Source organism: Rhamphochromis sp. 'chilingali' (genome assembly GCF_963969265.1).
Source record: "Rhamphochromis sp. 'chilingali' genome assembly, chromosome: 17".
In the NCBI taxonomy this organism is placed as follows: domain Eukaryota; kingdom Metazoa; phylum Chordata; class Actinopteri; order Cichliformes; family Cichlidae; genus Rhamphochromis; species Rhamphochromis sp. 'chilingali'.
Genome location: NC_137944.1, coordinates 36,254,076 through 36,276,227, shown reverse-complemented (window position 1 = coordinate 36,276,227; position 22,152 = coordinate 36,254,076). Strand labels below are relative to the sequence as shown.

At 45.4% G+C, this 22,152-nt stretch overlaps 2 protein-coding genes across 6 annotated transcripts; one reads left to right on the top strand and one right to left on the bottom strand.

Moving 5' to 3' along the window:
- Positions 1–4,049: 4,049 nt before the first annotated feature.
- Positions 4,050–16,639, bottom strand: LOC308384513 (BCL2/adenovirus E1B 19 kDa protein-interacting protein 2-like). 4 transcript variants are annotated; one of them, XM_080863038.1, is made up of 15 exons: positions 15,078–16,639; positions 14,699–14,752; positions 13,911–14,032; positions 13,629–13,688; positions 13,457–13,552; positions 13,348–13,383; positions 13,214–13,264; positions 9,211–9,294; positions 8,964–9,125; positions 8,648–8,887; positions 6,651–6,696; positions 6,208–6,339; positions 5,079–5,165; positions 4,823–4,921; positions 4,050–4,681 (listed from the first exon to the last, which is right to left on the bottom strand). In XM_080863038.1, exons 2-15 carry the CDS (start codon positions 14,737–14,739, stop codon positions 4,657–4,659), a joined length of 1,281 nt encoding a protein of 426 aa, XP_080719164.1. In that variant the 5' UTR covers positions 14,740–14,752; positions 15,078–16,639; the 3' UTR covers positions 4,050–4,656. The 4 variants fall into 4 exon arrangements, with proteins under 4 accessions (XP_080719164.1, XP_080719162.1, XP_080719161.1 ...); XM_080863036.1 differs by having other exon boundaries at positions 6,651–6,753; positions 14,699–14,749; positions 15,078–16,637; XM_080863035.1 differs by having other exon boundaries at positions 6,651–6,753; positions 15,078–16,636.
- Positions 16,640–16,935: 296 nt separating this feature from the next.
- LOC308384852 (uncharacterized protein) lies at positions 16,936–22,048 on the top strand. 2 transcript variants are annotated; one of them, XM_080863486.1, is made up of 7 exons: positions 16,936–17,047; positions 17,375–17,719; positions 18,353–18,688; positions 18,768–18,833; positions 18,964–19,290; positions 20,874–21,203; positions 21,284–22,048. In XM_080863486.1, the coding sequence occupies exons 1-7, from the start codon at positions 17,020–17,022 to the stop codon at positions 21,361–21,363; spliced, it is 1,512 nt and encodes a 503-aa protein (XP_080719612.1). In that variant the 5' UTR covers positions 16,936–17,019; the 3' UTR covers positions 21,364–22,048. The 2 variants fall into 2 exon arrangements, with proteins under 2 accessions (XP_080719612.1, XP_080719611.1); XM_080863485.1 differs by having other exon boundaries at positions 18,768–18,869.
- The last annotated feature ends 104 nt before the right edge of the window (positions 22,049–22,152 follow it).

The window sequence follows — 22,152 nt, the reverse complement described above, 5'->3', positions numbered from 1 at the left end:
CCTGTGTTTGTGGCTTAGTGTGACAAGAGTGGAAGTTTATTCTAAGAGTAGTACAAACATAACACTTTGATCAGTCCTAAAGTACTGAAACGTGGATGGGAACGCCTTTGAGGGTCGATGGTTCAGTTTCGTTTTGTTCCCAGTAAATCACAGCAAACATGTTCAGCTGTCGTCATGGAGACGGGGTTTCATCTCGTAGGCCTGGATGTCTTACAAATGTTTGAATTCAGGTCAGGGGTTGGTCAGTCCACATCACCGCTGCAGACAGGACGGGGCTCCACCCACCTGTCACTCACACCTCACCACTGTCTCTCTGCCATTCCTGACTTCCTCTCTGGCAGCCAATCGTCTGCTTTCTCTGATCCACGAAGACACCGAAGCTGCTTTTGTCCTTCTCCGTCAGCACTCTCAGAGCAACCATCACATGTGTGGTTGTCTTTCTCCGCAGCACCATCCTGCAGAGTAGCCACATTCTCTGCTAGCAGCACCTTACAGTGTCCATACATACAGACTGCAGTGGCTGTAGTGCACCTGTGTATGTCTCACTCGTGTACATGACCCTGTGTTTCTCCCTCTCACCTGTCCTTCTGCAGTCCTCTCCTCAGCACCACCCAGCACCCTCTCCCACTGGGACACTCCTTCTCTCTCCTCTAACTGACCTCTGAGCTGTGGGGCAAACACTTTGACAACATCACCGATTTAATGTCCACTTTCAAATGCATGATCCTGTCTGACGCTCTCTTCACCCACAACACTGTTCACATCAGGATGCCCCACAGCTTGAACCCACCTCCACTGCTCCTGGCCCTGCTTCCTTTCCAACTGCTCTCCATCATCGCAGCAGCGCTCCCGGTGGCAGTGCCTACATTTAGATTACTGATGTTGTTCCTCTCTTCAAGCACAGTCTCCACCAGCACGCTGTTGGCCAACAGCACTGAGGTCTTAAATGCACTACATGGACAAAAGCATTGGACCAAACCACTTAATCTTTAAATGCAGGTGTTTTCAGGCACAGGTGTATAAACTCACTCGCGCAGGCTGGGCCGTTCCTCCGAGCTCACCGAATCAGACTCAGCCTGGCTAGTGTTAGCACAGGAACAGCTCCTGTAGCTTAATGTGCAGGACTGACGGGGACCAGAGGTGCTCTGACAGAAACTATGAATGAGCTCAAACAGGTCTAATGAAGGCCGCAGCATCGCTTTCTCGTGAAGCGTGAGTCTGTGCACAGGCTAATGAGAAACACTGAGAGTCAGGGCAGACGTGTGTTTCTACACGTATGACCCCGTTCACAGGCTGCGTTCACATTTTATTACATGCAGCTGTGCACAGACCGCAGAGCTATAATGATGATGGTTAAACTAGGTGTTTCTATGGAAACGCCAGCCGAGCACTGAGGAGGAAGCAGGACGAGTGGAAACACGGAGGCGGTCAGAGCTGGTTTGTTACAGGCTGAGCGTGTGTGGGAAGCGCGTGTGTGATGTCATAAATGTTCCACGCTTTCAAAGAGAAACAGCGCAGAAAAGCTCCGGCTCCACGTTCCTGCCCCGAGCCGCAGAAACGCTTTTATTATGTTTGTGTGTTTTATATCTGAACTCTGGTATACAGCAGCAAACGTCCACAGCAGGGTGTTTGTGGCTTTGAAGGAAAACGGTGTCCATCTGCAGTCACGAGCAGCACATGTTTATACAGACAGATTGAGACTACAGAGGCTTTTATTTTGTAGGATCACAGAAATGCTTCTGGCAATAATTTTACCTTTATGTTGAAAATCAGTTCTTGACATGTTCTTCTTCAATTATAGTGATAATAAACCCCCCTCATTCAGCCATGGGTGAAAAACCTGAAGTCAAAAATGTGTTTTTATTATTTATGAGGCTCAGTAAGAGTTCTTAGCCTTGGAAAAGCTCCCCGAGCTTTTTCCAGACGGTCGATGCCCTTCATGGACAAACCCCTCGCCTCATGGAAACGCTGCATCGAGAGTGCTGAAGCGAATATCTGATCAACAATAAGCTGGAGCTGCTCTTTCTTGAGCTAATGTTCGGAACTTTGATTTCTGTTTTGGGGTTTGTGGGTCCTTTTTTGATCAGCTGTAAAACAGCCTGTTTGTTGTTTCCAAGAAAAGCTGTTTTGTCTCACTTTTGATCGGGACTGTGTGTCCTCGCAGTTCATTGTTCATTTAGAAGACACTCTCTTGAAGAGCTCTCGCGATCTTAAGATAAGATAACCTTTATTAGTCCCACACGTGGGAAATTATTGTTAAAGCAGTGGACAGTTGCATAGACAAATTAGAGAAAAACACTGGAATAAGATGTCAATAAGACTGTACACAATAGAATAGAATAAAATACTATAGACAATCAAATAAAATAGAATACAAATGCTATATATAATATGAGTATAATACAACGATGCCAGAAAAGAGTATTGCACTTAGTGTTATTGCACATGTGTGGATGTGTTTGATCAGCTGAAGTCTTTGTTGTGGAGTCTGACAGCCGTGGGGAGACCTGTGAAATCTCTCCGTCCCACACCGTGGGTGCAGCAGCCACTGAAGCAGCTGCTCAGTGCTGTCAGAGTCTCCTGCATGGGCTGGGAGATGTTGTCCAACAGGGGTGACAGCTTAGCCACCGTTCTCCTGTCAAAGCTTGGCTGAATTGTGTTAAATCGTTAGAGATGTATCTAAACAGAGACATGTCTGTCATATCTGTGCTCCGTCACCCTCAGCAGCTCGGTGATTATCTGATAATCATTCGATTATCAGCACCTGGCTGCTAGCGTTGACTTTGTCAGCTCACCCAGTGTGGACATATGTGTCTGTATGTGTGGCTCCCCTGAAGTCACTGAGGGCGGTGAAAAGATCGATTTGAATTCTGATTAATTTGTAAAATGCAGCCAATTATCTTCTGTCTTTGTGTTAAATATTGCACTAAGCTGTGAAGTGTAATGGGTCGTACGCTGCATGCGCTGCTGCGTCGCCGCTGTTCAGGGCTGGATGGTCTCATTTATGTGCAGTGACAAGCACAACATACAGCAAGTATAAGGTGTTAAAACTGTGTTTGAATAAATCTGTTGTTACTGTCCTCCCAGCTGACAGTCTTTTTGAGTGTTCAGTCTTTGACAGATGGAGAAAAAGCAGAAAAACACATTTCGGTTGGCTTGAGACTCGCACACAGTCGGCTCTGTGTTCCTGTTTATGGAGTTTCCTCAGCAGTGACCTCACTTCCTTCCTGTCAGCCTTCATTTCCTGACCAGCGGCTGGTTTCATACAGACCACTTACACACACAGCAATGTTTCCATCACTTCAGAGCAAATCTCAGTGAAGTACTAACTGTAACTGTCATGATTTACGTTACAGGGACCTAAAGGTTCTGGGCCCAGGCAGACCAGAACCCACAAGGTGACTGTGTGTCCCCATAAAGCAGTGAAACAGGAACAGTCACACACCCACAGACATGTTTTCCTTTTCTTTATAAATGCTCTCTGTGTTCAAGTGTCCACACAAACTCTGCCGTTTCAGTGATGCGAGTCACCGAGACAAACCAGCGCGGCTCTCAGGTTTTCTTTTTTCCTGGGTGGGGAGTCGGGATCAGGCGTGGGGTGGTGACACACTACAAAAGACATTTACTTCAGCAGCAAACATACCTTACATCAGGCTCTGCTAACAGATGGGTTGCAGTTGTAGATTATCCCTCGTGTCATACACATTCAGGTAACTAACATGTGATGAACACACAGAAAGTGAGCCAGTTATATCCAGTTGTTTATCATTATAATTATATCGGTGTTCCACTTATCCTCGATAAAGAGGATGTGACAGATGTTACAAAGCAGAAGAGGATTCTGGGATATCGAGCCGTTTGCATCACCAGCAGTGAGTCAGACTCGTTCTCAGTGACTGTGCACACTATTCGCTGTTTTCAGGATCACAGCCCAGCAGCTGAGAATCAGCACCATGTCTATAATAACATTATTTATAATAGCATCATTTTGAAGTGTGAATCTTGCAAAGTAGGAAGCGGGAGGTTCAAACACAAAGCCCAGATTGTGGAACTATTGGGAGTTTATTTAGCAGCACAGAACATTTCACTGTAAGGCGAACCCTGACTGCAGACAGGGTTGAAGGTTCAACTCTGACAGAAAACACTGAAAGTTGGAGGAAATGTGTTACAAACCTTAAAAACGCATTTCTAAAATAAAACCCTTTGATTCAAAATATCCACCGTTGAAATCTCTGACAGTTCTGGCTCACAAACACTTTTTTGTATCAAACTTGAATGTTTGCGTGTCGTTCTGAGGACGCACAGAACCTGCTGTTCATTTTACATCATTGTGCTTTTGTCCTAATACTCTTAATTTTAAGTTCTACAAACCAGGTTGTAACTGTGGGAAATGTTTCAGTTAAAATCACAAATGAAGTCATGTATCTGAGGGGACACTTGTTCTTTCCTGGCTCATACTGCAACAGCCCTCAGTTTAAACTGAAAGCATAAAGATGTTGGACCCATTAACACTGTTCACCACACAAACTGTCAATAAAGTTAGAAGTCTTGAAGTGCCGGCGATTCACTCAGGAAGCCCAAATGCTGACACAGTGCATAAGATCCTGCTGGATGTCAGAGAAACACGTACGTGACTCTGCAGCGCCACCTGGAGTCTCACCTGGACAGGCTGTCATCATACCTGCGGGGAAATCAATATGTCTCAATATTTCTTGTGTTCAGCTGAGGTTGTTCCTGTTTTTAATTCATTTATAAGGAAATGTGTTTTAAAACATACGTCTAATCTGTCAGCTTTGAACAAATAAGTAATGATGTCACTCACTGCTTGACACAGTCTGGGATCTGAACATGCTCAGTGGGGATGACGTTAGAAAGTTCCTTTAAGCTGCTGATGAACTGAAGTTTCCTGCTGAACTTGGTGCTGAGGATGAAATAAAAAGACAGTTTGAGTTTTAGTCATTCAGATATGACCACTTCCTGTCCAAGAAAACAGCATGATGGGGTTTATAAGCTTTTACTAGCAAAACAATGATCTGTGTCTGTATCAGACGGGTGGTGATGAAGAAAAGATTGTGCACCTGATGAAGGGCTTGATGATGGTGATGAGAGCTTTAATGTACCAGGTGGGATGAACCACATAGAAACCCTTCAAGTTCTTCCTCAACCTGCAGGCAGAAAATCACCAAAATCATAAAGAAACACCGAATTAGGGACTTGGAATAAACCAGCGGTCTCCAACCTTTTTTGCGCCACGGACCGGTTTATGCCCGACAATATTTTCACGGACCGGCCTTTAAGATGTCGCGGATAAATACAACAAAATAAAACTAGTACCGGTACCGAAAAAAACGAAGATTTATTCATAACACACGTGAAAAGACCCAGGAAAACCGAGTTAACGATCAAAACGATAACAAAATAACGCTGAAAACCGATAAAACCCCTGAAAACCACACATTTCACACCTGAGCCTCAACTCTCGAGGTCCGGTACCGGTCCGAGGCCCGGGGGTTGGGGACCGCTGGAATAAACCAACCATCCAACCAACATCCAATCATCCATCCAGCCATGGTCTCCCATTTATCCATTTCTGGGTCATGGATGTTAGGGCCTATGTCAGGGTTAAGGGTCAAACAATGAAATACAATTTGTGAAGTAAAAGACAAAAAAAAAGTTAAAAGACTGAAAACAGGTGAATGAAGGAGGAAATAGATTAAAAATTATGCCTGGCACACCTGAAAATCACCTGAAAATCAGTTCATGACATGAAGACGATGTCCTCCAGATATTCATAATAATAATAAACCCCTCTCCTTCAGCCACGAGTGAAAAAACTGGATCTAAAACTGTGTTTTTATTATTTATTAGGCTGAGTAAGCATTCTTAGCAATGAAAAAGATCCCTGAGCTTTGGACACATCAGTGAAATAAAGCTTGAATATGTGCCCATTGATAAAGTCCTGATCAAAAGTTTAAGACCACGTGAAAAATGGCAAAAACTCCTATTTTGCATCGTTGGATCTTAACAAGGTTCCAAGTAGAGCTTCAACATGCAACAAGAAGAAATGGGAGTGAGACAAAACACGCAACAGAAACTGGGAAGTGTAAAGGATGAATAGCAGCTCGCCCTGCCACCACCACGACCCGGCTTTGGATAAGCAGACGATAACAGATGGACGGATGGATGTTCGGACCTGCTTTTTCTTACCTGCGGTCGATGGTGGTGTAGCATTCTCTGAGCCAACTGATTCCTGGCAGTTTGTCCTTCTGACCTCCAGCACAGAGATACACGATCACATAGTTTTCCGCCACCATCAGCTCCAGAGTGCCCACTACGAACCTGATACATACAGAGAGGCAGTGGTGAGGCGGTCGATCGCAAAAGCTCTGAACTGATCTGCCGCATTGCCACTGGTCAATTATCTGACAGCTGAACCAGAGCCAGTTCCCCTTCAGCACCATCACATCCACATAGACTCTTACTGGTTTTACACTGGAACCCGTAGTGGGTCTGTGCACTAAGACAAATTCAGCCTTTTGATCCGTCTTTTTCTTCGCCACGACTTTGAGTCTGATTCTCACTGTGGGGTAGGTAAGAGCAGTGACTCAGAGGTGAAGGTCAGGGGTCAGAGGCCAATGTGTGTTCATTACCTGAACAGATTATCCATCACATACTGGTAGTTCTCCAGACAGTTTTCTGGCAGGTAACAGGAGGAAAACACGATGATGTCATTCATACCATCTCCATAGTAACCTGGATTGCCAACAGGTGTTAAAAGTGTGAGGGGGCATAAGATACAACAACAACAACAACAATCTTTATTTATAGAGCACATTTAAAAGCCTTGGGCATACCAAAGTGCTTTACATAAAACAATAAAAAATAAAACAGTTCACACATTAACATCAAATACATAAAGGTAACGAATTATGTTCACAGATAAAAGCCACCAATAAGAGTAAACTGCAGCACATAGGTTATAGCAAGGTAAGACTGTACCACCATGATAAAAGACACCAGTAATGGAAAGATAGCAGAGAATTTAATACAATAGGTCAATAGGTCACTGCAAGCAAGCCAGCATTTAACTGGTAGAAAAGGCAAGTTTAAAAAGATATGTTTTTAGCCGTGATCTAAAAGAATGAATAGAATCAGATGCCCGGATGCCAATCGGGAGATTGTTCCACAGCTCTGGTGCAACTAGAGCAAACGATCGATCACCTCTAGATTTCAGTCGAGATCTGGGCTGAACCAGCAGTAACTGTGAGGATGACCTTAAAGCCCTAGCAGGAGCATATGGGTTTAAAAGTTCCTTAAGATAGCTTGGTGCAGTGTTATTGGTAATTTTAAAAGTAAACAACAAAATTTTAAATTGAATACGATATTTGACAGGCAACCAGTGCAGATCAGCAAGGACAGGAGTAATGTGGGCAAACTTCTTGGTTTTAGTTAGAATGCGTGCTGCAGCATTCTGAACTGTCTGTAATCTATGTAAAAGGGAAGAGTGGAGACCACAGTAAAGTGAATTACAGTAATCTAGCCTTGACGTTACAAAGGCGTGGATGAGCTTTTCTAGGTCTTTATACGGGATATAGTGCCTGGCCTGCCTGTGGTGTGCTGTGGTGTGCTGGGGGAGCAGCACAGCAAAGAGGGACTCATCCAGGCTGGAGAAACTGATCAGGAAGGCTAGCTCTGTGGTCGGCATGAAGCTGGACACTCTGGTGACAGTGGCAGAGAAAAGGACATTAAAGAAACTGATGGACATTATGGACAATGCTGGGCATCCTCTGCACACGGCCATTAACAACCAGAAGAGTCTGTTCAGTGACAGGTTGCTTCTCCCCAAGACAAGAACTAACAGACTTAAAAACTCCTTTGTCCCACACGCCATCAAACTGTTTAACTCCTCTCTGGAGGGGAGAGGGAGGGGAGACAGGAGGACAAAGGAGGGGGGAACAACTAAGCTGTAGTGCCTCTTCACCTCACTGTGCAATACCTTGCGCAATACTTTTGTAAATAGTCAACAGTGCAATAGACTCAATATTTGAAATGTGCAATTCACTTGTATTTTTATTTTTATTCCTATTTATCCCCTTCGTATATTTTATTTATATTGTCTCTGTATTTATATATGTGTGTGTGTGTGTGTGTGTGTGTGTGTGTGTGTGTGTGTGTGTGTGTGTGTGTGTGTGTGTGTGTGTGTGTGTGTGTGTGTGTGTATATATATAATATTCTGTAACTCTGTAACTTCTGTCGTTGCTGTGCTTTTTTGGAAATCGAATTTCCCAGAGGAACCCACCCGAGGGATTAATAAAGTTCTATCTTATCTTATCTTATCTTAAATAAGGCGAAGCTGGTAAAAACTAGATCTGACAACAGCAGACACTTGTTTATCAAGTTTAAATGAGCTGTCAAATAAGACACCCAGATTCCTAACAGTGTCAGAGAAAGAACTAGTGAGAAAACCAAAGGCATCCCGAAGTTTGGCACGAAGGGCATTACTACCAAAAATCATAATTTCGGTTTTCTTATCATTAAGGATAAGAGTATTTGCCAAAAGCCATTTCTTGACCTCACACATGCATTCTCGGAAGCTATTCAAAGACAGATAAAACAGGTAAATCAGTGCACAGGTAGCTAGCAGTACCTCCATGAGACAGCACCCTGAGGAACGGCTCCAGGACGCTCATATTGACCCGGCTCTCCTGCGGAGGGTCACCTGTAGTGAAACAACGCCACCTGGTGCCATGGCTGTCCACCACATCCTCCCTTTCCAGAAAACCCAGTCCGCTCTGGTCTGTTTCCATCAGGCAACCAGTTTGTGGGTCAGACCTGGAGCTGTGACCTCTGTGGTGGCTGGAGGCAACACCAAGACGCCGCAGGTCATCTGAGAAACAATCAGGTAAGAAGATAAACAGCTGTTCGCAAACCTTGGCCTGTATGACCTCTCTATGACCGCTCACCTTCCAGGTCCAGGTCGTACATTGGGAAGGGCAGCGATTCGCTGTCTGAGGGTGTCTCTATAGCATCTAGATCAAAGTCAAGTGCTTGGTCGTCTTCATCTTCAGGGGAGGGGGAAAGGAAGACAGAAGGCAGGTCATCAGAGACCATGGACCCGCTGCGACCTGCAACCCAACACCAAAGAGCTGAAACGAAATGAAACGAAAACTGTGGAGTTTTAAAGAGAATTCCCAGCTATTGTTTCGTTACCTAATGACAGGCTGAGAGTCGGAGCCACCAGGACTTTTTTCTTTGCTTGCGGCGGGCTGGTCAAAGCTAGAGTGCTGGGAGGAGCTGCAGAAAGAGAGAACACGGTATGTCAACAGTGACATACCTGCTGAATGTTTCTGTTTACCAATGACAGCCACCCGACAATGAGGGCCTGTTTGGATTTTTATTTTCATTTTTTTAAAGCAAGTAAGCGCAAACATTAGTTTTTGAAGGAAAAAAAGCCTAAAAGCTGCAGATTCTGCCTGCCTCGACTCAGCCACATGAGATCACAGAGCAGCACATGCTGAGGTACATAGTGTACAGTGATTCCCAACTTTTTGCAGAGTCAAGCCCAACAGACCTCCAAAGTTCACGTGGCCTTCGGATTAGCTCAAGAACAGCACGTAGAGAGCTTCATCAAAAAGGGTTTCCAAGGATGAACAGCTGCATCCGAGTCTTACATCAGCAAGCACCATCTAAAGCCTCGGATGCAGGGGTGTAAAGGATGCTACCACTGGACTGTAAAGGAGTGGAGGCGTGCTCTCTGGAGTGACCAATCACGTTTCTCCATCTGGGACTGTGATGCATGAATCTGACTGCACTGTGCCAAGTGTAAAGTTTGGTGGGGGCGGGGGGAATCAGACAGCATCACTGTCTGAGCTCACAAATCCGCTTCTGAAAGATGTGGTCAAAGGCTACGTTCACACTGCAGGCGAAAGCTCATCAAATCCGACTTTTCTGACCATGTGCGACCCATCTATCCGATCATGGTGTGACAGTGTGAACGGCGCAAATCCGATCTGGGTCACTTTCATATGTGGTCCTGAATCCGATACATATCCGATGTTTCAGAAAGCGACTGCTGTTTGATGGTCAGGTCGCATTAAATACGTCTCTTAAGTCTGACACAAGAAGACGCCAATTATCAGCGCCGGAGAAGACATCACGAACGCTTCCTGTCCATCCAGTGAAACTGTTGGGAACAACGTTGGAGAAACGTGAACATTTTATTTGTACTGCAGCTATCCTTTGAAGCACCGCTCCTCTAAAACAGCAATAAGTTTGCTCTGGGTCTAAACGGAGCGCGTTGTGTGTGACGTCTTCTTTTGCGCATGCGGCCGCTTTGAGGGTTCACAAAAGAGTGCGTTTGCTGTCGCATTTTGTTTGTAGTGTGAACACGCAGACAAAAAAATCGGATGTGATCAAAAATCGGAGTTGAGCATTAAGACCTGCAGAGTGAACGTAGCCTGAAACTTCCAGAAACACTCTGAAGCTGTTACAGCTGCAAAGGGGGCCGACGTTGTATTACAGCCCATGGACTGCGAGTTTCACTCAGGTTCACACGCATCTGTGAATATATACATAGATAACAAAATAATGTCTTTATTATTAATTATTATTATTTTGTATATAATTTAATATGTATTTTAAATTTTCATTCGTCTTTTTAAAGGATTACTTTACAAATATAAATTGATCTTAATTTGCCTTTCTTTTTTTCGAGGCAGCGATTGAGCAGGAACAGGACCCGTCCTTCGGTAGTAACTGTTGCTCGTACTCAGCCACAGTAGTTTTTTCACCCCGCGGGGTGATAAGCTACTGTAAATGTCTGCCACAAAAGCTGCTTGGCCATGACTGTTTGCACAGCTCAGCATAGCTCAAAGTCAAACCATGAGCTGTAGCTGGCTACGTTTCACTGCCTTGAGCCTCATGTTTGCTTCCTTCTCCTATTTTTGCTCCTTGCTCTCTTCCTTGCATCCCTTATCTACTTATTGCTCTTTCCTGTCATGCTTAGTAGGACTACCTAAGGGAGGATGAGTCCCGGTGACAGCTTGATGGGTGATATGGGCAGCCTTTCTTTGTTCTGTGGTTAGAGGATGGTGTTTAAGGAGGGAGAGAATAGGAGCTCCAAACAGAGGAACCAGGTACCAGGCAGCAACAAGGCCAAAGTGTCGGGGCCTGGGTCTAGGCGCCCAGGGCTCATGTATCTTTGTATACATGTATATTTTTCTGTGTGTGGTGTTTTGTTTTCTCTGATTTTTCCCTTCGTCTCTCCGTGTGTGCTCCCGGATGATTTGGGTCGCCTGAGGGATCGCATCCCCGGAAGTGTTTGTGCGCTAGAGGCAGCCACAGCAGCTGCAGCAGATCGTCAAGGGAGCTGTATTTAAGAGTGTGGCTGAGCTCTGGTCGGCGCTGGATCCTTGAGTCAAAACTCATTAGTCCAGCCGTGGACTTTTGTATGAGAAAACCGTCACGACTGTAGATATCCCGCTAACCTGAGTGTGTTTGTGTGTTACCAGGAATCGGGGTGTTTTTGGAGTCTAGGTGTGGGAACGGGAGTTTTGGGGGTTGCCCCTTTTCTCACCTTGCATGGACTTGTGCACTGTGTGGGATTCAGGGAGAATCGCCAAGTTGTGTTTTTCCTACTTTTACTGCTACTCCACAGTCTGCCATCGCAGCCCGTGACACAGAGTTCTGCAGCTTTTCTTCACACTCTGCTATCGAGTTAAATGACACGGATATAAAACACAGAATAACTGGCAGGAACTGAAAAGTTATTTGGAGCTGTGCATGGTTAAGAGAAAAAGGCTGAAAGCTGTGTTAAACCAGCATTGTTACCAAAACATGTACATGCTTAACATTCAAAGACCAGTGAAAACGCTTGTTATACTGGGAGGAAGTGATTGGCCCGTAAGTCTTAGAGCTGTATGGTTTGTAGACTTTGAACTTGGGTTTCTATTAATCAGTGGAATTCATTGTATGGAGGTTTGCCTTCAGTGTATAGAAAAACGAAACGACTGCAAAGCATTTGCTCATTTTCTGTGTAGTTAGATATTTTATTCCTATTCCAAAAAAAAAAAAAAAAAGATATTTTATTCCTGCCAACTGTTGAACAGGCGCGACAGGCAGCTACGCGAGTCAGCGGCGTCCTCTCCACACTCCAGGCCAGCTGGGGGCAGTAATGCACTAGTGATGGTAAATTTGATTCTTTTTACTGAATCGATTTTAATGAGTCACTCACCAAAGTGAATCGCATTTTTTGAGTCATTTGATTCACTGAGTCAGTTGGGCTTGTGAATCATGATTCATGAGTCAGTAAAGTGATTCTCGAGTACTGAACGATTCGTTCATGATTCGCGCATCACTATAATGCACCACCAAAAAACACAAAGAAGAAGTTATGCGGTCCTGCAGCGGCTAAGTTACCGTCTTTGGAGCTCGCTCTTGCTAACAGTGATGACTTGGTGGTGCACAGGGGAGCAGATTCCAGTCCAGCTCTGGTCTGGTTCTGATCTTTTTACTGGGCACGTCGGGGCATTGCTTTGGTTTATGAACAATATCGTATCCTGTGTGATTGTTGTTGGTTGCCCGCTCCCTCCACCCATGTGGTGGAGTAGATGGGCGCAGCTCTGTCCAGCACAGCTGTCGTTGGTGTCTCTGGTTGTTTTGATATTTTGTCTCTGCTCTAGATTTCAGTCTGTGGACGGCTAACCTGGCCATAGGTGTGAACGGTTGTTGGTGGCACAGTGTGTGGGTGCACGCCGCCTCCGGTCGCTGGGAAGTGGAATTATTTGCAGATTTGTATTTGAATCACAAAATTATTGTAAAGGTTTGAGATGAAAATGTTTATTTTAATTTAATTACAGCTGAAAATGTATGAAGCCATTTCAAAATATTATTGTTTTAAAGGCTTTGTTATTTTTTATTTTATTATATTGTTTTATTTTTCATTTCCTGTATGTATTTACAGTAACATACTGCTATTTATGGTTTATTTTAGATTTCAATATTTTTGATGGCTTCCTTAATGAGTTTGATGTTTTTTTCATTATTAATATTTTATTATTGCTTTCCTCCTGTGCGCAGCTTTAAGCTATGACTTTGTAATACACATGTATTTATTTTGAATCACCGTATTTGCTTTCGTATATTTTTCTTTCTTGTGGCATCAAAAGAGCAGAGAAAAGTTCATCGTCTCAGAAACAACAAACTGTCTGCGTACCCGGTCTCTGTCTCGTGGCTGTCAGTGATTTATCCTCCGAGTCGCCACCGCCTGACAGAACACAGGAAACAATCAGAGAGGAACCTCCGAAGAAGAAGAAAATAAAGGAATAAAGGAGCAGCTGTCAGAGTTACCTGGCTGGACATCAGACACCTGCTGCAGTTCATCTGCTGGAAAATTGTGAATATGTTGAGAAGAGAAAATGTCATCTGAAGGAAAAACAACTGGATGAGTCTTCCTTACCCTCCTTGTCTTCCTCATCCTCCTTACACGCATTGCCTTGTTCAGCCTCCTCATTTCCAACAGATATTTGCCCCCCACATTCTTCCTCCTCCTCATCTTTAAAACCAAAAACACCACAGAGTTCATGACAGGGACTGGCCTGAGACCAGGACGTACCGTTTGTTCTCCATACCCTCTGACCGCTCTGTGCGTGGCGTGGAGATGAGTGGTTTGTCACCCGTTTCCTCGTCGTCTGCAGAGAAATGCAGATTCAGGTTTGAGTTTTCCTAAAGCGATAGTGCTCCTTCAGTAATAGACACAGCAGTGTGATTTGGTGATATGATTAATTTCACTGATGATGTTCATTTGTTTGAATGAACTCTACATATTGGATCTCAGTGGGTCAGCATGAATGAACGTGAGTGTATTTGAATACATGAATAGTGTCTGACATGCCTGACGGCTCTGTCAGTACCTGATCGACCGTCTGCAGCAGACGTTGCGCTCACAGCTGTCGCAGTGCTAGTAGAGGTCGTATCATCTGTTAAGCTGTTGGCTGCTTGGATGCTCTCGGTAGCTTTGGCTTTCAGAAATGATCTGCACACAGAAGCACACTGAGCGATACTTTACTTCTGTTTATTCTTTTTTCTCTCGTCCAGTAATGCTGCCTAAATTTCACTCTTACCCACTGTGGCATGACCCGGCCACAGAGTTACACACTGACACACTTTCCTGTTTCTCTAACACTGCAGCTTTACAGCAGCACACAGCAACAACAACAGCAACCAGCTCAGGCCCAGAGTGTGCTGTCTGTGATCAATAGCAGTCTTCAGTCTGCTCCAAAACTGTGGAACAAAGTGCCCTTCACATCTCCACCTCCCTGACATCACACATGTTTCAAACCTGTCTGAAACACACTGTTACTCTCTGCGTTTTACATCAGGATGACCTCTGACTGCTTCGATTGTCTGATTTCTCACTAGGCTTTTCTTATTTTCTTAAATTGTTGTTATGTGTTTGATTATTTTATATGTACGTCCCAGCTGTTGTTTTTAAAGGTGACTCAGACTGTGACTGAAGCTAGCTCTATCGTCTCTTTAGGGCCCCTCCCCTCGCTAAAAGCCCTTGTTCTTCTGATTGGCTGCAGAGGAGCAGGAGCCCTGGCCATAACGACGCTACAGCTGGACGTATCTGTTTGTTAAATGATTTTGTTTGATTACATTTCAAACTGAAGGAAATCAAAAGGCTGAAATGAACTCTGACCTCTGTGTTTCCTCATCAGGCTCCTCCTCTCGTGACTCCATGTTGTTACTGCTGCTGAGGATCAGTGAGACCGCGTTAGTCCAGAGCCTGCTGCCAGATCAAGACTAAACGAGCTAACATTTCTGGTGTTTAGCATGGAATTCATGAAAACATTATTCTGTAACATTATAACCGTCAGCACACTGTGAATCAGCTGAAACGTTGCTGCATTAAGATCTGAGAAAACACTCTGGGCTCAGGTCAATAATCTTTATTGACACAACTGTTATCTAACAAAAACAGTGCAAAGGAAAGACAAAGAACACATTACAAAATAAAAGTCTAAGCAGAAAAAGACTTCCTGTGATAAAGAAAAGTTTGAGAGTCAGAAAAGACTTACAGCGAGTCCTCAGAAAGACGACGGCCAGGTGAAGTCAGACAGGTGAGACGGGTTCAAGGTAAATAGCCGAGATCACCTGAGAGTCAGTGTGTGTGTCTGAAGGCTCACCTGATGACATCACACCTGCCTTTAGTGAGTTTATGAGTGAACTCTGATACCTGAGCCCCTCCCTCACCCGTCTCTCGCTGTACTTTTAGCCAACAGGACAACAGAGGTGTGGCGGGTTTGATTTGTTGGTGCAACAAGAGGCCCGCCCCGTTACCACAGCAACTATGACTGTACAAGTAGACATGCAGGTGTGGAAACTGCAGCATGCAGGTCGCTACCTGCTGCATGTGTGTCACTGTGGTTCAGGTATTACTGTTTCATGAGAACATTAAAAGATCCCAGGGAAGGAGGAGCATGTGTGAGTCTGTTGCACCAGTGCTTTGGTTAGGACTGCTGGCAGGGGCTCAGAATGAAAAGCTTCAAATATTTACAGGATACTTTGGTGGCTTATCATTAATGAATAATTCTGAGAATTTTGGAGTTGCTTTATAAATGAGCAGAACATATAAATGCTGTAGTTATATACACTGTAACCCTGCCCTCCAGGATCAGGGACTTCCTGTCCAGGTGGTTAACATTGGCACCGCCTGCTCCTCCACCCTGACCCGAGGCTAAGTCTTCGTGTCTACGCCCTGCACACTCATGATCGCACACCTCCCTTCCCCTCTAACACCATCAGTAAACTTGGTGACGACAGAACGGCCATTGACGAGATTGCGTACGGGGAAGAGGTTAAACACTGTCGAGATGTCGTGCTGACTACAACCTTCTGCTCAACACCATCAAAACGGAGGAGACTGTAACTGACGTCATAGGGAAACACATTCCCCTAACTGTGTTCGGCGAGCGTCCTCCTTGAGACTCCTGGGGGATCTTAGAGAACGTGCTCACCTTCTGCATCGTGGCCTGATATGCCAGTTGCTCAGTGTCAGACACTAAAAACCTGCAGAGGGTCATTAACACAGCACAAAAGATCTTCGGCTGTCTCTGGAGGACGTGGTCAGCGCTTGGTGTCTCGTTGCCCCTGCGTGACCTCGTGCCCTCTGGGATCAGGTGCAGGTGTCTGAAAGGCAGGACGGCGAGGCCATCGGAGCGCTGAGCCCGCTGAATGGACCTAGTGATGAATGCACGAGTGAATGTTTGTATGGTGGTGTGCTGAGATGAAAGCCTAGCAACAACACAGTAATAGTTATGTTGTCTCTATCCTGTAGTGCATTTTGTGCATCAGACGATAGTTTCAATAATATACAAGTGGAACATTTCTAAATAACAACTTGATGTACTTCAGTATTTCCAGTACTTTGATCATTTCTTTCTTTATTTAGTGCCACTCGAACATTTTCACTGCACTGTCTCCCTCAGGAAGATTTCTTTGCAGATTTTTCCATAAGAATCATGGAACAAGCTGATTGGTTATAAATGCAAACAGTCATTAAAACTCAGAGCTGAACTGAAATGAATGTATTGCATCTGATAACTGAAAATGAATCTTATAAATGTAAAATATGAATAAACAAGAGAAGATTTTTCTTCCTCCCTTTGAGCTCATCATCCAGGCTCGTCTCATCCTGTGCAGCTGCAACACCGCCCAGTTCAGCCTCTTCATTCCTCCGTCTCAGCTCCCTGTCTCTTTACAACAATATTTCATTGCAGTAATTTATGCGTCCTTCACTGATCCATCACAAACAACAAAAGCACTTTGTGGACGGGGCGCTCCGATTTCTCCTCTTTGCTGCTGCAGAAAGCTGCTCGACTGGAATCTTCACATTCCCGGTGCCTCTTCTCTGGAGCTTGTTTTTCTTTCTGTTTGCTGGGGAAGCGACGAGCCACCTGTCACCATTATAGATCCACTCTGGACAAAGCCAGCCCTTAAAACGACACTTACTCAAGGAAGATGAGGAGCTTTTTGATCCTCGTGTTCGGTAAGATAGTGTGGGCAGCTGTGGGTTATCTCTGACTCTTGCTGTCTCAGCAGCAGCTTTGGATCACAGCGGTCTCAGACAGACTTTTATCAGGAATCAACGCACGGTTTGTGGTCCTAAAGCTCCTAACCTGCACTGTTCAGCTCTATTTTTGTTCAGTCTACTTTCAGTTTTTTCTCTCGCTTATTTACCCCCTAATGGGGTTATTCTCACTTCATTCCTGAGTTTTAAGTCTTAAGTGCACTTCCTGTTTTATTTTGGTAGATTCTGTCTCTCTCCCAAACAGTGACAGCAAAGTTAAAAAACACTGTTGTGCGTGTGTCCCAGTTTCCCAGCATGCCTTGGCTGCAAAAGTGGAAGTGTACGAGGGGGCGGAGTCTGTGCTTCTGCCCTGCCGGGTAGGTTTTTTACTAGAGGACACCACAGTGACATGGACCCGCCCTGACCTCGATCCCAGCGCCATCCACAGGCGGCACGAAGACCGAGACGAGCCGGATGGTCAGAACATGCGTTACCGTGGGCGCACGGCAATGAGGGCGAACGAGGCGGACCCCAGAGACCTGAGCCTCACTCTGAGCAAACCCGAGCTGTCTGACACCGGAAGTTACGACTGCATCATCAGCAAGCAGAAAGACGTGCTAAAGCTGACCGACGTAGAGCTCCAGGTCAAAGGTCAGCACCGGACTCTGCTCTCTTTGAAGTCAAAGTAGCTCAGGCACGTAAGATTTAACAGTTTAGACCACTCTGCTTTACCTCACTCAGTGCAGCAGGTCAACAGGACTAATTAAAAAGTTGATGGTTCAATTCCCTGGTTGCATCAACCCATGCATCCATCACAGTGTGAACGTTAGACAGAAAGCACTTCAACACAGAAAAGATGTCTGTGAATGACAACCTGTCCATTTAACATATGGTCACTGTAGCACACAGAAGCCCCGCCCACCAGCTTTCAGTTTTTGAGGATGACACAAATTTTTAATTATTCGGTCCTCGAGAACAAGTAAGAGTAGCATGACTTCAGATCAGGAACCACATGCTATGTTTTTCTCAGCTGCTCCGAGTCCTGGGATCAGATAAAGAAAGATGATCTTGAACTGGCTCTCAAGCAAAGCTGCTCTAGGGTCCAAGAATAACAACATGGAGCAGCTGGTTAAATCTGTGCTGAACTGACAAAACAAAACTAAATGTTGAACAAACTCATGGACATAATGATAGTTTGTGATGAAGTCGTTTGAAAAAGGCCGACATCCCCTCACACTAACCTGACCCTGACCGTCATGCACACCTTTTCTTTTACCCTCTCAGTCGGCATGTTGGAGGTGGAGGTGACAGAAGGGGAGTTCATCCAACTGCCCTGCCAAACGACATCTCCGCTGCCTGCCGACACCACCGTGGAGTGGAGCCGCTCCGAGCCCATCCCCATGATTGTCCACGTGTTCCCAAACAGCAGCGCAGAGCTGCCGAAGAAACAGGACGAATTCTTCTGCGGACGCACGCGCATGCGTGAGGACTCGCTGAAAACGGGAGACCTGAGTCTGACCCTGAAGTACCCCTCAGAGCGAGACAACGGTCACTACGTCTGCACCATCAACACGGGCACGGACACGCTGAGGCAGAAAGTAGCCCTGCAGCACGTCAAAAGTGAGTGGAAGGGGACACGGGTGAGAGGGAGGGATGCGGTTCACACGCTCACATTTGGGCCTCTTTCTCTGACCAACAGAACCGTTTCCCACCTGGGCCACGGCTTTCCTGAGCGTCATGGCCATCAGTCTGGTTGCTGGCGGAGGTTTTGTAGCATATTTCTGGTATTATTTTAAGATGGGTATGCTTTCCATTTGTTTTACGTTTTGGTTCTGTGTATCTTGTGGTTTAGGTTCAGCTTCCATATTTAATGTTTTGGTTTTGGTTCTTCTCAGTCTCCACCACGGAGGTGGATGAAGGGGGGGAGTCTGTTCACCTGCAATTTAAAACCACACCTAACCTGCCAGTCGGTGCTACGGTGGTGTGGAGGCGCTCCAGGCTTGGCTTCAAACTGATCACAGTTCATGAGTACTCAAACGGCGAAAGCAAACCAGGTGCGAAATACATGGACCGTACAGAGATGGTCGAGGACCCGCTGACATCAGGAGATCTCAGTCTGACCCTGAGGCGACCGCGAAGACGAGACAGCGGGATCTACCTCTGCACCCTCTGCAGGGGCAAAGTCGTGCTGGATGAGAAACGACTGAGGCTGGAAGTCAGAGGTAAGAACCTCGCTCCAGGGCTGAAGCTCGTACCTGCAGTCCCCTTAGACCAGTGGTTCCCAAGCTTTTTTTGCTGGGCCCCCCTTTGTTTTACAAGAAAGATGTTCGCGCCCCCCGCGTGCACGCGCACACTCATCCTCCAACCACACACGCCCATATTTTGCTCCATATTTCACACCTCAAACATTTAGTAAACAATTAAGCAAATACAAGTAAACTGCAATAAATTACAGGTAGTAATAAAATAAACTACTAACTCTTTTAGGCTACCTCCACACCTACACGGGTATTTCTGAAAACACAGCTGTTTCGTCCACGTAAACGGCGTTTGGAATCACCGAAAACTGAGACTTTTTTAAAACTCCTTTTTTTGCGTTTACGTGTGGACGAGGAATACAGAGTTGGTCACGCAGCGTCAAAGGTATGTGCCTTTATTCACGTCACGCTGTGGCCATGTTATTGTTTACATGAGATGAACTGCAGAATGGCAGATAGAGACAAAATGCTGTTAATCTGACTGTCTGCAGGTTTTACACGCTGTCCCTCCATTACAAAGGCAGAGGCGTCACGGTGTCATTATTTTACATGTAGTTGTTTTTTCCTGTGTAATAATGTTCGACATTGCATCAATACATTTTTCAAAAATTGCCTCTCTGTGCAAAATGGGTTTAAAAACATAAACAGCTGTGGGATCCTGTTTGTCCGTGATTTGAACCGAGGGAACAAATCGTGGCAGGATCAGCCTGATGTTATTTGTATCCTGCTGTAACTTTACTGTATAAAGAGCAAACATCTCCAACATGTCAGGAGCAGTTAGTCATTACAACAAGTGTTTGTGAACTAAAGATCAAGAATGTGGGATCCTGTTTATCTGTGATTTAAACAGCCCAGCGCTGCTCCCGACGCAGGGAAAACCAACCCTGCAGGGAGACCTACCTCCGCACCTGTGCAGGTGAAGCCAAAGGGCAGATTTGCTTCACCATGTTTTGTAGTCTTTGGCTTAGAATGAAGTTGGTTTGGAAACATTCAGCGATGCTTCATCTCCTGCTTTGTGTTTCTGTAGGCGCCGTGCTAGCAGTGTCCAAGCGTTTTGTTTGTTTCTCCCCCTTTCATCCCGCGCCCCCCCTGCCATGGCTCTGCGCCCCTCCTAGGGGGCGGGCCCCACACTTTGGGAAGGTCTGCCTTAGACTCCCATGTGGAAACATGTTTACAGCCTGATACAGAAACAATTTAGATAGTTTTCCCCTTTGGACCTCCTGTACATCTGTGTGTACACTTGAATATTTGACATGATGTCAGCGTCATATAAAGATAGTGCAGGTAGCCTGCAGCTTTAAGAGGAAACAGAAAAAGAGAAAGTGGAGGACGTCCCAGAGGCTGTACTCACAGTCACGGAGCTCCTCGGGGTTCTGTTATCAACACTTTGTATTTACTTATGAAACTTCTGCTCATTTTTGGCTCCAAAATTACAAAACATGGAGTCAACAAACAACTGGGTGACATCACGGTGGATATGTATATTTTTTTATATACAGTCTGTGATCAAATGTCTGGTCTGATGCTTTGATCGGCTGTCCTTTCAGTCCCTCAGGTGAAGGTGTCAGAGGGGGTCGATGTTGTGCTGCCCTGGAAAACCTGGATTCCTCCACCAGAAAAAGCCACTGTGGAGTGGAGCCGTCATGAGCCGTGGCCCATGATTGTCCATGTCTATCAAAGCGGCTCGAACTGTCTGGAGAAGCAGACCTGGTTGTACCGTGGCCGCACAAAGATGGAGGACGAAGATCCTCGTAAGAACAGAAACCTCAGTCTGGTCCTGCGCGAGCCCACGGTGCTCGACAGTGGCGAGTATACGTGCACCATCAAAGAGGAAGAACGAGTCGTGAGGGCAAAGTGTCTGAGGCTCCACGTCAGAGGTCAGAGGAGGAGCTTGTTTCCTGTTTCTGTTGTTTTCGTCTCTTCCTGCTGTCTGACCATCTGTCTGCTCCTTCTGCAGATTTCAATCACATCTCTGATGATGAAGAAAATGGAGAAAAGACTCCTTTGATCAGATATCGTGGGCCCCAGTCTGTCTGATCTCTGGCTCCCCCTCAGGTCCTCTCGGTGAACTGCGCTCAGTATCAAGCAGTAAAGAAAGATTTTAAAAGTCCAAACAAAGGAAAGGAAGAAATAAGACGGCGGGATTCAAAGGTTTTTAAACATCATCCATTTTTAAAGTATTTCAGACGACAGAACATGTACTGTTTGTTTCTCAGGATCCACATGATAAAAAGCGTTTAGCTGACATTAACACTGTGGCAGGCGTTGGTTTGTGGCACGTCTGCGGGGGAGACCGACACACCGCAGCTCCATCATTGTTAGGTTTTGTATTGTTGATTGTCATTTATGCTTAGAAATATTTAACCATTTAAGCTTAGAAGTATATAATCATTTGTAGATTGAAAGAATGTCTCATCCTAGGTCTGTAACAACTCTGTGTAAGCATGAAGAGGGGGGGAGTGCGTTCACTCCTCTACAGAGTGTTCTGGCATAGATCACACACCTCCTCCTAGGAGAGGTTGTATTTTCTCTTTCTGATATATGTACACACGTATATCTCTTTAAGTATAAGAGCCTTTTGTTCAGATGGAGCCCTAGACTCCTGGCACCAGCTATCTTGGAGACACACACACACACACACACACACACACACACACACACACACACACACACACACACACACACACACACACACACACACACACACACACACACACACACACACAGTATTCTTTGTTCACATGTATACCTATGTAAGATGTTACATGTTAATGACCCTATGCATATTCATGTAACCACAATAAAAGGAGTGCTATGGGGAGCCTG